General features: G+C 46.8%; 1 protein-coding gene across 1 annotated transcript in view; it reads right to left on the reverse strand.

The window, feature by feature from the left end:
- Window positions 1-13,472: 13,472 nt before the first annotated feature.
- The window catches only part of LOC113987184 (exocyst complex component 4-like), a gene marked incomplete at its 5' end in the record, with an annotated part of 145,375 nt that continues 144,670 nt past the window's right edge, over window positions 13,473-14,177 (reverse strand). Inside the window, one exon of the mRNA XM_039388695.1 lies at window positions 13,473-13,638. Coding sequence (XP_039244629.1) covers window positions 13,488-13,638 — 151 coding nt within the window. The remainder of the gene's footprint in view (window positions 13,639-14,177) is intronic.

Raw genomic sequence — 14,177 nt, forward strand, 5'->3', positions numbered from 1 at the left:
AAAACCAGATTGCACCAAGTGATGATGACATTTCTCATCTGTGGAGGGGGGGGACGGAGACACTTTAATATCCCCAATTTCATCCCAGGCAGCCCAAGAGGGCTGTATTAATTATTACAGTGTCATTGCTAAGAAATTAAGTTCAGTCATTATTAGAGGATGCACATTAAGCAGTGAGTGCTTGGCTGCTGGAGGGATGGGCTCGGAAAATCCTACACGGGGAGGGAACGTGAGCGTGGTGAAAACCAGGGGCTTGGAGCAACTGGGAGGGTGGAAGGTGGGTTGGAAATGGATCATCTTTGATGTGCCTTCCAACCCAAACCATTCCATGGTTTTATGACTGATATCCAGTGTGCACCTCCTTTGAAATTGCTCATTATGAATGAAAAATTATTTAAGTTTCCCCAAACTGACCCAAAGCAATAAATGCAGTGAGAGCAACATCTTGGTCCTTCTGCTGCATTAGCAGAACTGAGGTCTCCTTTGACCCTCCCAAATTCCACAAGTCACCAGGGTCAAATTTGTACCTCGAATGGACTGTTTAAAGCATGAAGACATCACACAAGTTATTCTCCTTTAAAGCAAATATTCACAAATGTTGGTCTTCTAAGAATTAAGGACGAGGACCAGAGAATCGGAGAATGGTTTGGGTTGGAAGGGACCCTGAAGATCATCTCATTCCAACCCCTGCCATGGGAAGGGAGCCTTCCACTCCTCTTCCCCATCCACTCCAGGGAATACACCATATTTAGGCCATAAAACTGACATTTCATTTCATCCTGATTTTATTGTTGACCTCCAAGCACCCACCCCACGGGTGCATTTCGGAGCTGCCCTTCAGAGCTGGCAGCACCTCGATGCTTTTTCTCCTACAACTTTTGATATTAAAGCCAATTTTGTGATGTTTTTCTCCTTATTAACTTGTGATATTAAAGCCAATTTTGAAACCAAAAAATTATTACACAGGTGCCAAGAGTGTAAGCAGCAGATATCTGAGGAGAAGAATAAGGCAACAAATTGTGTGTTAATAGTTAAATCCATTTATTCTTTAGCCAACACTGCCAAATATTTATTTGCCTTTTATTTGCATTTATTCATGGTATATATTTATGGAGAGCAACCACCTCCTCCCCTTCAGACTTGGTTTGGTTTCCTAATTAAATTCAGGAGAGGTGGCAAGAAGTGAAATTTAGAGTTTGCCACTACTAAGCCAAACCCATTTTGTGGTTCTCCTGTGGAAGAGAATTCCAGCTTGGAGCCAAAACACAACCAGGACATTCCTGGGATGCCTTGTCCTGGGTGCAGATGGGCAGGACCATCCTAAACCCTCCACCGAAGTTGGCCAGTCCAGGAAAACCCAGGGACTGCAACAATCCAGAAACCCCGAACGGACCAAGAACGAACCACAACCTCCAGAAGGTTTCCCTTTAATCTTAATTTGGCCACCAAAAAAGTAGAGAATATCACAAAAAAGCAAGATTATTAAATATTATTATTATTTAGAGAAATGATGCTGATTTGTCAGAAAAGCTGAAGAGTCCTTAAAAAAGAAAGGGAAGATGGCAGCGGTGTGAAATTCCAGTGGTTTCTGCTGATGGATGATGGCAGTGAAGGAATGGAGTAATTATTACAAAGTTCATTAGGGGAGGGGGGGAAGCAGAGTTGGTGCTGCCATTTCAGCTGATTTTAACAGGTTCATCTCTTCCAAGCAAATCAAGGAATCATGGAATTGTCAAGGTTTGGAAAAGCCCTCCAAGATCACCAAGTCCAACCGCCAACGAGGCACCATCCCCGTGTTCATCACTAAACCACGTCCCCAAATGCCACATCCACAGGAATTCTAAATCCTTGCAGGGATGGGGACTCCACCACTGCCCTGGGCAGCCCATTCCGGGCCTTGACAACCTTTTTCCATGAAGAAATTTCCCCCAATATCCAATCTAAACCTCCCTTTGCACAACTCGAGGCTGTTTCCTCAAACGTCCTCCCAGCCTCGATCTCGAACTTCAAACCCTTTGCTTCTGCCCCACCCCCATCTCCCTTTGGAAGTTTTTCCATGGAAGATTCAAACAGAGGGGAAAAGAGCAAAATGAGGATAAAACTCATCCAGATTTAGAATAACAGAAGAGTCACTCCCTTGTTTTAATTAACGGTTGTGAAACGCAGCCAAGAGGAGTAAAAACTGTCCACCCTCACAGTGGCTTAAAACATAAACAAAATTAATTGTAATGATGATTCTAATAGCAAATTATCCCCATAATTTGAGTAAACAGGGTCACTTGGGAACTAGAGAAGTCCAAGGAATAGCTGTGAATCAGCAAACCCCAGAAGCTGTGGCTGCTCCATCCCTGGAAATGTCCAAGGCCAGATTGGAGCAACCAGGTCTAGTGGAAGGTGCTCACAACCTCAAGGCAACAAAAACGTTCTCAGATCCATTAAATTTCCAGCCTCCTCCAAGTTCCTACACGTTTCTCAAAGCTCTTTTGCATCCAGTTAACATTTCAGTTTATAAAGTCCAGCCCTTTGCAGTCTGGCTCAAAAAAATCCTTTGATTTTTGCCCTTGGAGCTACACGAAGATCAACTCGGGCGTTGAGGCAACAAAGGAGTGAAAAACAAGATAAAGAAGTTTAGGTAGATGGTATTCAAGTTATTTATGTTTCACTTGGGAAGTAAAGCAAGGAAAATCATTACCCTGGGACTGACACAGGCTGAGTTTAACCAAATGGGTGTTTTTTAGGGTTTATCAATCTAAAAAATCTTGGATTCTTTACCTAAGAGACATCATTTGCATGTCATCACATAATTATAACACACATAACGCACTTCATCGCCTGAAATGATGCAAATTCCAGGATCAATGGCAAAAAATCAGTGGTTTTAAACAACACCCCCAAAGCTGGAAGGGTTGATGTGGATGGAAAAGGGGAAGGGAGGTAATTAGGTCATGTCCTTTCTGACATTTATTTTGGTGAGCAGAGGATGGGATTGTGCTCTCTCTTAAATGCAATTCAGGAGGTGAACAAGTTTATTCACACTGTGGCTGGAATTTAACTGTGGGAATATTCTCACCTATTTGACATGCAAAGCAAGAGCAAATTCCTCCCCGTGGTTATAAATATCCTCAAGGAAAATGTGCAGGTTTCATTATCAGCTGAGCTTTGCCCTTGAGCTCGAGATGAGGATGAGCCTGATGAGTCCTTCCTAAGGCTCAGGCCCACCCAGACCTGCTCTCCTGCCTACCTGGGCTTCACTTCACACTCTGGACTTTCATCTTCGAGACAGGAGGAGACACAATGAGGTGTGAAGGAGTTCAGTGGGAAAGAAGTTGTCTAAAAACCCCTCAATTAAAGCAGCAGTTCAGTTTTTTTAGTCACCTGTGTCCTTAGGTAGAAAAAGGCTTTTTTTTTTATTTTTGATACTTCATTTGGGGATATTTAATTTTTAATTTTTAATATTTAATTTGGGGGACATTGATGCCCTTGCTCAGGACCTGAACTGGCACTTTGTCCACCTTCTTAAGGAACAACGTGCGCCAACGGGGTTTTTCCTGCTGATGTGCCCTGGAATTAACAGGAAAGGCTCCCTGGCACTAAAAATTATGGAGATTGGGGAAACAAACTGTCAAAGCATCCACAGTCAGGTCTTACAGGTTACAAATCAAGATTTTACGATCTGTGTCTTGTAACCTGTAATATTGAGAACACGGGTAACATCATAGGACACAGGGAGTGGCTTCCCAGTGCCAGAGGGCAGGGTCAGATGGGATATTGGGAAGGAATTGCTGGCTGGGAGGGTGGGGAGGGGCTGGAATGGATTTCCCAGAGAAGCTGTGGCTGCCCCTGGATCCCTGGAAGTGTCCAAGTCCAGGTTGGAGTAACCTGGGATAGTGGAAATTGTCCCTGCCCATGGAACTGGATGATCCTTAAGGCCCCTTCCAACCCAAACCATTCCATGATTCTAAGAAATTAGGAGATTTGAGCTCCATCCTCTGCACTTCCAGGTCTGTGATTGCCCCTGGATCCCTGGAAGTGTCCAAGGCTAGGCTGGAGCAACCTGGGATAGTGGGAGGTGTCCCTGCCCATGGAACTGGATGAGTTTTAAGGTCCCTCCCAACCCAAACCATCCTGTGATTCCATGAAAGGGAAAAGTTGGTTTTACTCTCACGCTACCAAACCTCAGCACCCCCCCAGCAACCCACAAATCTTCATCTTTTTAATTCATCCCGCTCCGGATTTCACAAAAATAGGCCAGAACTAATCAGTGCTGAGTTGCTGCCGTGACTCGTGGGACAATAAAAAGACTCTGATAATCCTCGTGTCGCGCTTCAAAAACCCAACAATGCCCTCAGTGCCAGCGAGAGGATTTTCTACGCAAACACCCTCAAAAAAAAGGGACAATAACACGTGAAAAGAGGGGGTACCCGTGTGCTGCCGTGCTGCTTGTTCCCCAGGAAACAGCTGAACAAAGGGAATTAAAAAAAAACCCCTAAGGATGGAAGTTGAAGCACGGGAAGGAGGGAAAGGCAGTGATTTTCCAGCCACCCATCTCTGTCGGCACCTCCAGGGAGCTTCGCTAATGCCAAGGCCTGAAGGCACCACATCCATGTGTCTGTCCCCGCTCTGGTACGACCCAGCCCTAATTCCTGACCTGGAACACCCCCCTGGAGCACACAGGCTTCATCCCTGTCCATAAACCACCCTCTCTCCAAACCCGAAGTGACACCGGAGTCACCGGAGTCACGCACCGCGGATCGGGCCTTCCGGGCCGGCAGAGTTTTCCAGTTGCTCCACGGCAGAGACACGACCCCGGAACTGGAAAACCTCCCTTCTTCTCCCTCCTCTTTGGCCACCTCTGGGCACCACTGGTGGAGCTGAACAAAGGGAAACCACTCTGTGCCCCAGGATGATGAACAATTAATGGCCTGTGACACGATTCTCTCGCTGGGGCCGCTTGTCACACGAGGTGGGAGTTTTCCCCCCCTCCCAGCTCTGTGCTGACAGGGATCTCAAAACTGTCAAAAGATTTACTGCAAAAAGCACCTCCAGGCCAAGTTTGAGGTGACTTCCATGCTCTTGTTTTGCCTTTTTTTTTTTTTCTCCCCTTAATATATTTTGCTCTTAAAAAGGGATTTTCCACACGCCGAGGTAAAACTCCACGTAAAAGACCCTTATTTACACTCACGACACCAGCTGGTTCCTCGTTCTCAGCCCACCTGAAGCACCACAGTTCCCTCTTTCACTTCCCTGAGGGAATACCTACATGTTCTGCATCTTTCTGGATTTCTTATCGTGCAAGAACTGCTTGGCAAAAGTTGCACATCGGTCCCTCAAAAGAGCAACCAAATGACAAGGCACAGGAGATGGGAGAAGTCAAACATATGTTTTGAAATGTCACAAGCAGCACAGTAAAAAGCCACGAGGAAGTGGCAAAAAAAACCCCTCTAAAACCAGCTAAACATAATTAGGCTTTAAAATTTGGGAATTCGAGGCGTATAAACTCAAGTGGAACCTTTCTATTTCTGGGTGACTTTGTGCAAAAAAATTGCTCTGCGAAAATAACTCCCCACGAACCACAGTTCCAACACCCTTGGGCAGCAGCAGCACCACTTTGTATCTGAGAAATCTGGGGAAAAAAGATGCCTAAATAAGGCTCCCAAAATTTCCACTTTTTATAGTCAAAGGAATTTAGTTAAACACCCCCCTCCCTCTCAGACTTGCGGCTCAGTGATTTCATTGGAGCGGCAAAAATCCTGGAGGGATGGAATTAATAAGTTATTGTGGCATCGCTCCCACATGGACCTTGAGCAGAATTGGGGGGATTTGGGTGTAAAAGGGCTCAGTAAAGCAGAAAAACTTCAGGCCGAGCACAGAACTGAACTTTAAAGTCTGAAATTCCCTGGATTTCTTGCAGCCAAAAAGCCACATATGGGTTAAACCCCCAGCACCTCTATCCAACATCTGACTGTCCTACTTACTTGAAGAAGCAAGCAAATGATTCCACTGAAATTCCAAAGGGGGAACTCCAGTGTGAAGGTCTCTGAAGTGACAACCGCTAATGACTTTTGACAATTTGACTTCTTTTGTTTTTCCCCCTCGCGTGGAGCTGCTGGGACTTGCCACCAAACCCAGGGAGCTCTTGGGAAGAGCCTGGGAGGGACTGACACGATCACCCCCCCGAGCCTGAGGCTGGTTCCATCCACGGAGAGATTCATGCCTGTTAAACTCCATAAAAATACCCTGTCAGTCCCTGTTATCCCCAGATTTTGTATGAAAAAGGAGAGGAAACCAACATATTTTAAATTGCCTTTAAAATTCAGGACACCTGAAGGTAAGACAAGCCTCTGACAGGATCTACCTGAGCTCAAGGAATTGGAAAGGATTCTGAGGAAGATTTTATTTCATCTTCTTTCTGGAGGAAGAAAAACGTCATTATTGTCACACCGTGAGATTTTCATCTTTATTTTTTGGGAAGATCTGTTGGATTAGAGGAACAAGAATTTCTTAAAAGGATTAAAGGAAATTCTGGGTTGTGATTTTAGAGGGTTTGCAATGACAACGAGAACACACGTGTACATGTGCTTCCCTGCAGACAAAAAAAATGCAAGCAATTTAAACCTCTTAATCCAAAACCTAAGCTAAAAACCTAGGCTAAAAATACAGAATATATAATATATACATGATGTTTTAATTCTTCTTTCATTCCATGCTTTGTAACCCGAATAAATTTCTTATTGAAATGGGTGTGGAGTTTGATGTCCCAATGCTGGATAATTATCATGGAATTATAGAATGGTTTGGTTGGAAGGGACCTTAAAGACTATCCAGTTCCAACCCCTGCCATGGGCAGGGAAACCTTCCACTAGTCCAGGTTGCTCCAAGTTCGATCCAGCCTGGCCTTGGACACTTCCAGGGATCCAGGGGCAGCCACAGATTCTCTGGGAAATCCATTCCAGCCCTTCCCCACCCTCTCAGCCAGCAATTCCCTCCCAATATCCCATCTCTCCCTGCCCTCTGGCACTGGGAAGCCATTCCCTGTGTCCTGTCCCTCCAGGCCTTGTTCCCAGTCCCTCTCCAGCTCTCCTGGAACCCCTTTAGGCCCTGCAAGGGGCTCTCAGCTCTCTCTGGAGCCTTCTCTTCTCCAGGGGAACATTCCCAGCTCTCCCAGCCTGGCTCCAGAGCAGAGGGGCTCCAACCCTGGCAGCAGCTCCAGGGCCTCCTCTGGACTCTCTCCAGCAGCTCCACATCCTCTTGCTATTGTTCTCCTGAGCTGAATTCCAAGTGGGATCTCCCCTGAGGGGGCAGAGGGGCAGAATTCCCCCTTCCCTCGCTGTGGGATCAACCCAGGGCACGGGGGGGTTTCCAGGATGCAGCACACGCTGCTCCCACCTTCCACGAAAGCTCTGGGACACCAAGGACCGGAGGGACGTGGAGAGGTGACAGTTCACTGCTGTTAAACCTCACGAATCAAGACTATTGCCACGAATCCCCGCAGCAGCAACGGGGGCCGTGACACGCGGCTTCATCAAAATTCGACTTTGCCGATTAAACATCTCCAGGAATTCGGTCGCTCTACATCAAAATTAGAACAGCAGGTAAAGGGCAGGGGGAGCCCACACTTCTATTCATCAGACTTTTTTTTTTTTTTACCTCTCTCCCTCCCCTTTTTTTTTTTTTGCCGGGACCGGAGCCCCGAGAATACAAATTTGGTGGTTCAGCCTCCCCTTTGCTTCATTTGCATCTGTTGATCCGTTTGGGTGAGGAGAGGAGGTCGATGCAAATCGAAACCTCTGTCTCCTCCTCCCGTCTCCCGTTTCTCACCATCGCCTCTCCCGCGGAATTAGGGGCAACGCCGCCTAAAAAAGAGCTTTTTCTCTCCTGCTGCAGCACAGCCAAAGCGAATAGTAATTCCCTGGGGATTGACACAAGGAGGTTTTGGTGGGTAACACTTCACCCAAGGCACTTTTCAAACCAGGGAGCTCCGAAACAGCTTGGATTTATCAGCCCTCCAGAAACGTCGCGCGTTCCGCCAAGATTTTGGGGAAGGTTTAAGGAAGAATTTATGGAATTAAGGAAGAAACACCCCCCCACCACCTTCATTTTGTTTACCTGTCTGACTCGACTGGTTTTCTGGCATTTCTGGGTGACTCTGGATGTGTCGTGTCTTCCATGACATGTCCAGTTCTGGGACACTCAGGACAAGAGAGACATGGAGGGGCTGGAGCATGTACAGGGAAGGGAAGGGAGCTGGGAAGGATCTGGAGAACTCCTGAGGGAGCTGGGGGGGGCTCATCCTGGAGAAAAGAGGGATCAGGTGGGACCTTCTGGCTCTGCAAGTCCCTGACAGGAGGGGGGAGTCAGAGGAGGGGTTGGGCTCTTCTCCCAGGGAACAAGGGTCAGGAGGAGAGGGAACGGCCTCCAGCTGTGCCAGGGGAGGGTCAGGTTGGACATCAGGAGGAATTTCCTCATGGAAAGGGTGGTCAGGCCTTGGCAGGGGCTGCCCAGGGAGGTTTGGAGTCCCCAGCCCTGGAGGTGCCCAAGGAAGGTCTGGTCATGGCACTCAGTGCTCTGGGCTGGGGGACAAGGTGGTGTTGGTCAAAGGTTGGTTGGACTTGATGACCCTGGAGGGCTTTTCCAACCTCAGGGTTGTTTACCTGTCTGAGTCACCTGATGTTTCAAAGTGATATTGTCCCCTCCAAGCTCTTGCCTTCAGTCCAAAGAACCCGGCTCTGTTACCTCAGAGATTGTGTTTTTAACGTCGCAAAGCGCCTGACGGTGGGTAATTACAACAAATTATCTGAATAATTCTAATACTTCATCGACTCCGTTACAAATGACAACCAGCAATTAAACCCATTACTGCCTTTCATCCAACTAACCAGAAAAAACCCACTTAACTATTGACCTGGGCGTAGCTAAAACTCGTAAATAAGCACCCGTTCTGTTCGCTCCAACAATGGTTCTCCATCCCTGACAACTTCTGTTTGGTTTTAAAAGGGAAGAGGTGCCGAAATTTTCTCTAGGAGGCTCCCGAGGGATGCAGATGGCAGATCTTCTCCTGTCAGACACTGGAAAAAGGGGGATTTTGGGTGGCTGGAATGGGTGAACCAAACCTGGGACACGTGCCAGCGGCGGGGACTCGGGGGAAAAGGCACCTGAGCAGAGGTTGGGTGAACTTTTCTATCAGTAGATGGTACAAGTGCAAAGTTTTGCACCTTTTACACGGAGGAAAGACTGACCTGGAGGAATGGGAAGCAAAAAACACGGAAAAATTGTGGATGGCCCATGCCTGGAAGTGTCCAAGGGCAGGAAGGGGCTTGAAGCAACCTGGGATAGTGGAAAGTGTCAGGGGGTTGGAACCGGATGATGTTTAAGCTCCCTTCCAACCCAAACCAGCCCATGATTCTGTTCTACTCCCAAACACCTCATTCCACAAAAAACTTGGAATAATTCCGCCTGGGAAGGGGATGAAACAATAATTTAGGAGCCAGGCAAAGGAGAGGGAGCAAAATACCAACGTTAGATTTGGTATTTAAGTTAAAGTTAAGACAGGACCTAGCAAAGTAGAAATTCCAAGCAATTAATGCACTTCTATGAATTTTTAATGACCATTTGCTTTCAGTTCAGGTGAATGACTGTGATGCAGGTCCAGCCTGATTTTCAGAGTGAACTCAAGGCCCATTCCCACTCAAATCAATTATACTGTGTGCATCAAGGGGGATGACTTGTTTTCTCAAAGAGGGACAAACTGCAGTTTGGAGTTTTGGAGAACCAATTCTGACACTTCCCCATATTTTCTCCCTCCTTGTTGTCTTTAGTGTTGTTTCTCGAAGGTCTCCAATTTTTCTTTGCATGAGGAACAATTACATCTGCTGTCCCCTGAAGGAATTCCTGGCTCAGGGCTAAAAATTATCAACTTGGAGACCCCAAAACCAAGGAACAGACAATTTTTGAGGGGTCTGCGCTTATTTAGCAATATTATTTCACCTTATGGAGTGTCTAAAGCTTTAATTATTTCTCTTTTAGCTTTGAAAAACACTCTCAAACTGTCACTGCAGAGATAATGAGCTTGCCAAGAGCCACCAGAAATTATTAAAGCCACAAAGAACCTGCTCGTCATCCCATTTTCCACTGCCTTCTCTCTGGCCTTTTTATCCTGCCAGAAATCAGCCAGGGCTGATTACAAACCTCAAATAAAACCTGAAATAAAACCTCCATGATCAAAGTGGGTTTGTGTTCTGAGGTGTCATCCCATCGCTTGGCATCCCGGGTACCAGCACTCCATCATTTGGAAGTGTTAACTGCAAGGACTGGTTCTTAACTCACAACAAAGATTGGAAGAAAGGGATGCTGTGATCTTGGGCTATTTTATCACATCTGTTTTAGTATTTTACAGCCAAAAAACCACAACTGGAAACCAACCCATCTGAGGGTAGAGAGGGAACTGAGGCGATGGCTTTGCCTGGTCCTGCTGGGCTCCGGAAATCTCGAGTTGCCACGAGCAGCAACTTCATCTAAAAGGTCCATTCCAAACATTAAATTCCAGCTGCTGGGTCACTGGCTGGATTTTCTCCAGGAATAAAACTATTTACTGCTGTTCACACAACTCTAGAATGGTTTAGGGTTGGAAGGGAACTTAAAGGCCATCCAGTTCCAACCCCAACACCTTCCACTAGCCCAGGTTGCTCCAACCTGGCCTTGGACACTTCCAGGGATCCAGGGGACAACCTGTGCCAGGGCCTCCCCACCCTCCCAGCCAGCAATTCCTTCCCAATATCCCACCTAACCCTGCCCTCTGGCACTGGGAAGCCATTCCCTGTGTCCTGTCCCTCCATCCCTTGTCTCCAATCCCTCTCCAGCTCTCCTGGAGCCCCTTTAGGCCCTGCCAGGGGCTCTCAGCTCTCCCTGGAGCCTTCTCTTCTCCAGGGGAACATTCCCAGCTCTCCCAGCCTGGCTCCAGAGCAGAGGGATCCAGCCTTTGGGACATCAAGTCACCCAAGGAAAGGTTGAGCCCTCAGGTTCCAGCAGGACTCGGAGCTGTCCCAGACCTGCTGCACCCTCACAGCAAATCCATTTGTAAAAACACAACCCAGAGAGACAAATTCACAATAAAATGGAAAATACGGGCCTTGATTAATAACAGTGGGAATTTATCACCTTCAGTTTTTCCACCTATTCCAAGTCTGCACAGAATTTATGACCGTTGAACTCAACACTTCACCCCCAAGAGCTCCATCCCCAGGATTTCCACATCCAGAGCAATTCCACACTTAGGTGTTCAGGAATTCTGACTCGGAAAAGCTTGGAAGGTACCAGAGGAAAGGAGCTATGGAAATGCTTCTCAGTGGTATCCCACTCATCTGTCTGTTACTCGAGATGCCCGGCACCCAAAATAACCAAATTAAAGGCTACTTTATTTCCTTCAAAGTTTATTTGTGGCCATTCTGCCAATCTCTAAAAGTCAGCAGGATTTAAAATTACATTCCCCAGGAATATCCCACCAAAAAGTTCTTTTGTGTGACCCAAAACCAGGTTTTTTCCATGGGCTCACATCTCCCAGGGTGGTGTCAGGACTTCAGTTTTGCCACGTGCCTTTGGGGCAGCAAAAAAAAAACCCTCCTGGAAATGGTTGTAGAGACACATCAGATGTGGCTGAACCAAATAATCTGGTCTATAAAATAGGAATAAATGAGGGTCTTGCACTGTAATATCCATGAATTCAGCAGGATGGAAAAATGCAGCTTTAAACCCATTATTTTTAGCTCAGCTCAGGCAACTGAAAAGAGGGTAATTAAAAAGCTGAAACAAATATTTTAGATTGTCATAAATGGAAATTAAATACTTTGAAAATCTCCTTTTTTTTTTTTCCTTCCCCTTTCAGTCTCCCTGGAGGAGACTGGAATTCCCTTCTGTGCTCTAAAAGCCACAGTTTCCCCCCAATTCCAACGTTTTAAACTGTCCATAAGGTTTTAAACAGCTTTGCAAAAACCCAGGGAGGATTGTCCAGCACAAACACGAAGCCAGGAGATCCAACAGGAGGAGCCCAACACCGAGGGAACTCCGGAAAAATCCGTTCCCAGAAAACCCTTTGGATAAACACCATGAATTGATGTAAAATACACTAATGACAAAAAAATAAAAACTCTTTCCTTTCATCCTCGTGCTCCTGTGATGAGGGGAGGTGGGGGGTCCAAAAAGGCCTCTCAGTTTTGGGCTTTAGATCTTTGCTTTCACCAGCAAATCCCAAACCCAGGAATCACCTCTTTTTGTTCTCATGGAGCACCAGCTCTCCTGCCTTCAATCAAAAACTCACAAAGCTTGATAAAAGCAACCACAGGCACTGGGTGAAACTTTTTAGCGTCATGACACCATAGCACGGATTTAAATCACGCCGTGGTTTCATCCTTGGATTTCCCCTCTCAAGGGAAAACCCTCAGCGAAGTATTTTCTGTGCGGGTTCCACAGACAGATCACAAATTTAGAATTTGTCAGGGTTTGGGTGGTATTTTTTTTAACCATGAAAGTGAAAGATGCTTTTCTAATTCTGCTCTGTGAATTCTTTATAGATTTTTTTTTTGTTTGTTTTTTTAGCAACAGCAGAGTAATATTTGCTGTATTTGAAAGGAAAGCTGAGGGGTATCAAAGCGAGTTTTAGGTGCCATGGGAGTTCATTCCCCACCGGAAAGGCACCAGCTCCAGGATCTCACCTCGTGATTGAGGGGATTTATGGTGTCTGATAACCCATTGTGGCACTTGGGGACATGGTTTGTGGTGGCCTTGGCAGTGCTGGAGGAATGGTTGGGCTCGATGATCTAAGGGGGCTTTTCCAACCTTTAACGATTCTGGGATTAAATGTGGATCTCCGTGTGTAATTTGGGCTTCTGACTCAGACTTTTGTATTCAGGATGGTTAAATGGAATAAAATTCTTCCCTGCCAGTTTTGCCAAAGCCTCCTCTGGCCCCATGGTCAGCCCTGAATTAGCCAGGCAGGGGGACAATGGGATTGTTTTAGCTCCTTTCCGACCAAACTATCCCAAGACACGGTTCAGGCCGTGTGATGGAGCATTCAAGGGATAAATCAATCCCTGAAAACTCCAGTGGCATCATAAATCCTTCTTAATAAGGACAAATAAGCAAAATAAGAACAATACCAGTGTTCAGCAATATGGGGAACTTTGATCCTGCTCCATGAGAACAGGAGGAAAACGCTGGAATTAAACTTGAGCGGCGCAACAGGTTTCCCAGAGAAGCTGTGGCTGCCTCATCCCTGGAAGTGTCCAAGGCCAGCTTGGAGCAACCTGGGCTAGTGGAAGGTGTCCCTGCCCATGGAAAGGTCCTTTTCAACCCAACCCATTCTGTGATTCTGTAATTCCAAGAAGGAACGAGCCCACACTGCTTTGTTGGCTCGAGGAACACGATCCAGGTTAGAAGTAATTCACGGAATCGCATTAACGCCGTTCCCAGCTACTCAGCCCGAGCTCTTGCAAATGTCAAAATTCCTCTGTTCCTTCAGCTCGTGTTTCATCCAGAGGGAAGGAGGAGCTGCAGACATGTGAAATTTCTGACAGGCTGTTGATTTTCCCCTTCGGATGAAGCATGTTTGAAAACTCCCAACGTGACTGATCTGCTGAAGCGCGTTCCCTGACAGACAATATAAAATCAATGCACCGCAGATTAAGAGGAGGAGGAGGAGAAGGAGGAGGAGGAGGGGTGGGGTTTTTTTTTTTTTGGCATGTAAGAGTTTTTGTTTGTGTGGGAGGTGGTGGCGGTGACTGGGGGGGGGGGGGGGGGGAGAAGGGGATCACTTTATTTCCTGTCATGGAAAATGAACAGACCCACATTAAGGTTTTTATAAACTGTCATCTCTAATCAGACGCACGCGGGAGGACTGTCAGCTCTCATAAAGCGTCGGGGGGGGAGGGAGGGGGAAAGAAAAAAAAAAGCACGGAACGTGAAGCTGCTCCCCACCCTTTCTCCTACTTCTGCAGTGGCCTCACTCACAAGGAAAACCTTTTCCTTGGCAGTGTCACAACAACAAGGCTCTGCTGAAAACGTGTCTTTAGAATTCAGCGGCGGCTCCACGAGGGGCCTGTCAGGGAGAAAAGGGTCGGGATTCGCCCGCAAGGAACATCCATCCCTGCCGGTGACAGCACGAGGCACTTGTCAACCAAATGCCTCCT

This window comes from Pipra filicauda, unplaced genomic scaffold, assembly GCF_003945595.2.
Source record: "Pipra filicauda isolate LSUMZ 115617 unplaced genomic scaffold, ASM394559v2 scaffold678_size160543_pilon, whole genome shotgun sequence".
Taxonomy (NCBI): Eukaryota; Metazoa; Chordata; class Aves; order Passeriformes; family Pipridae; genus Pipra; species Pipra filicauda.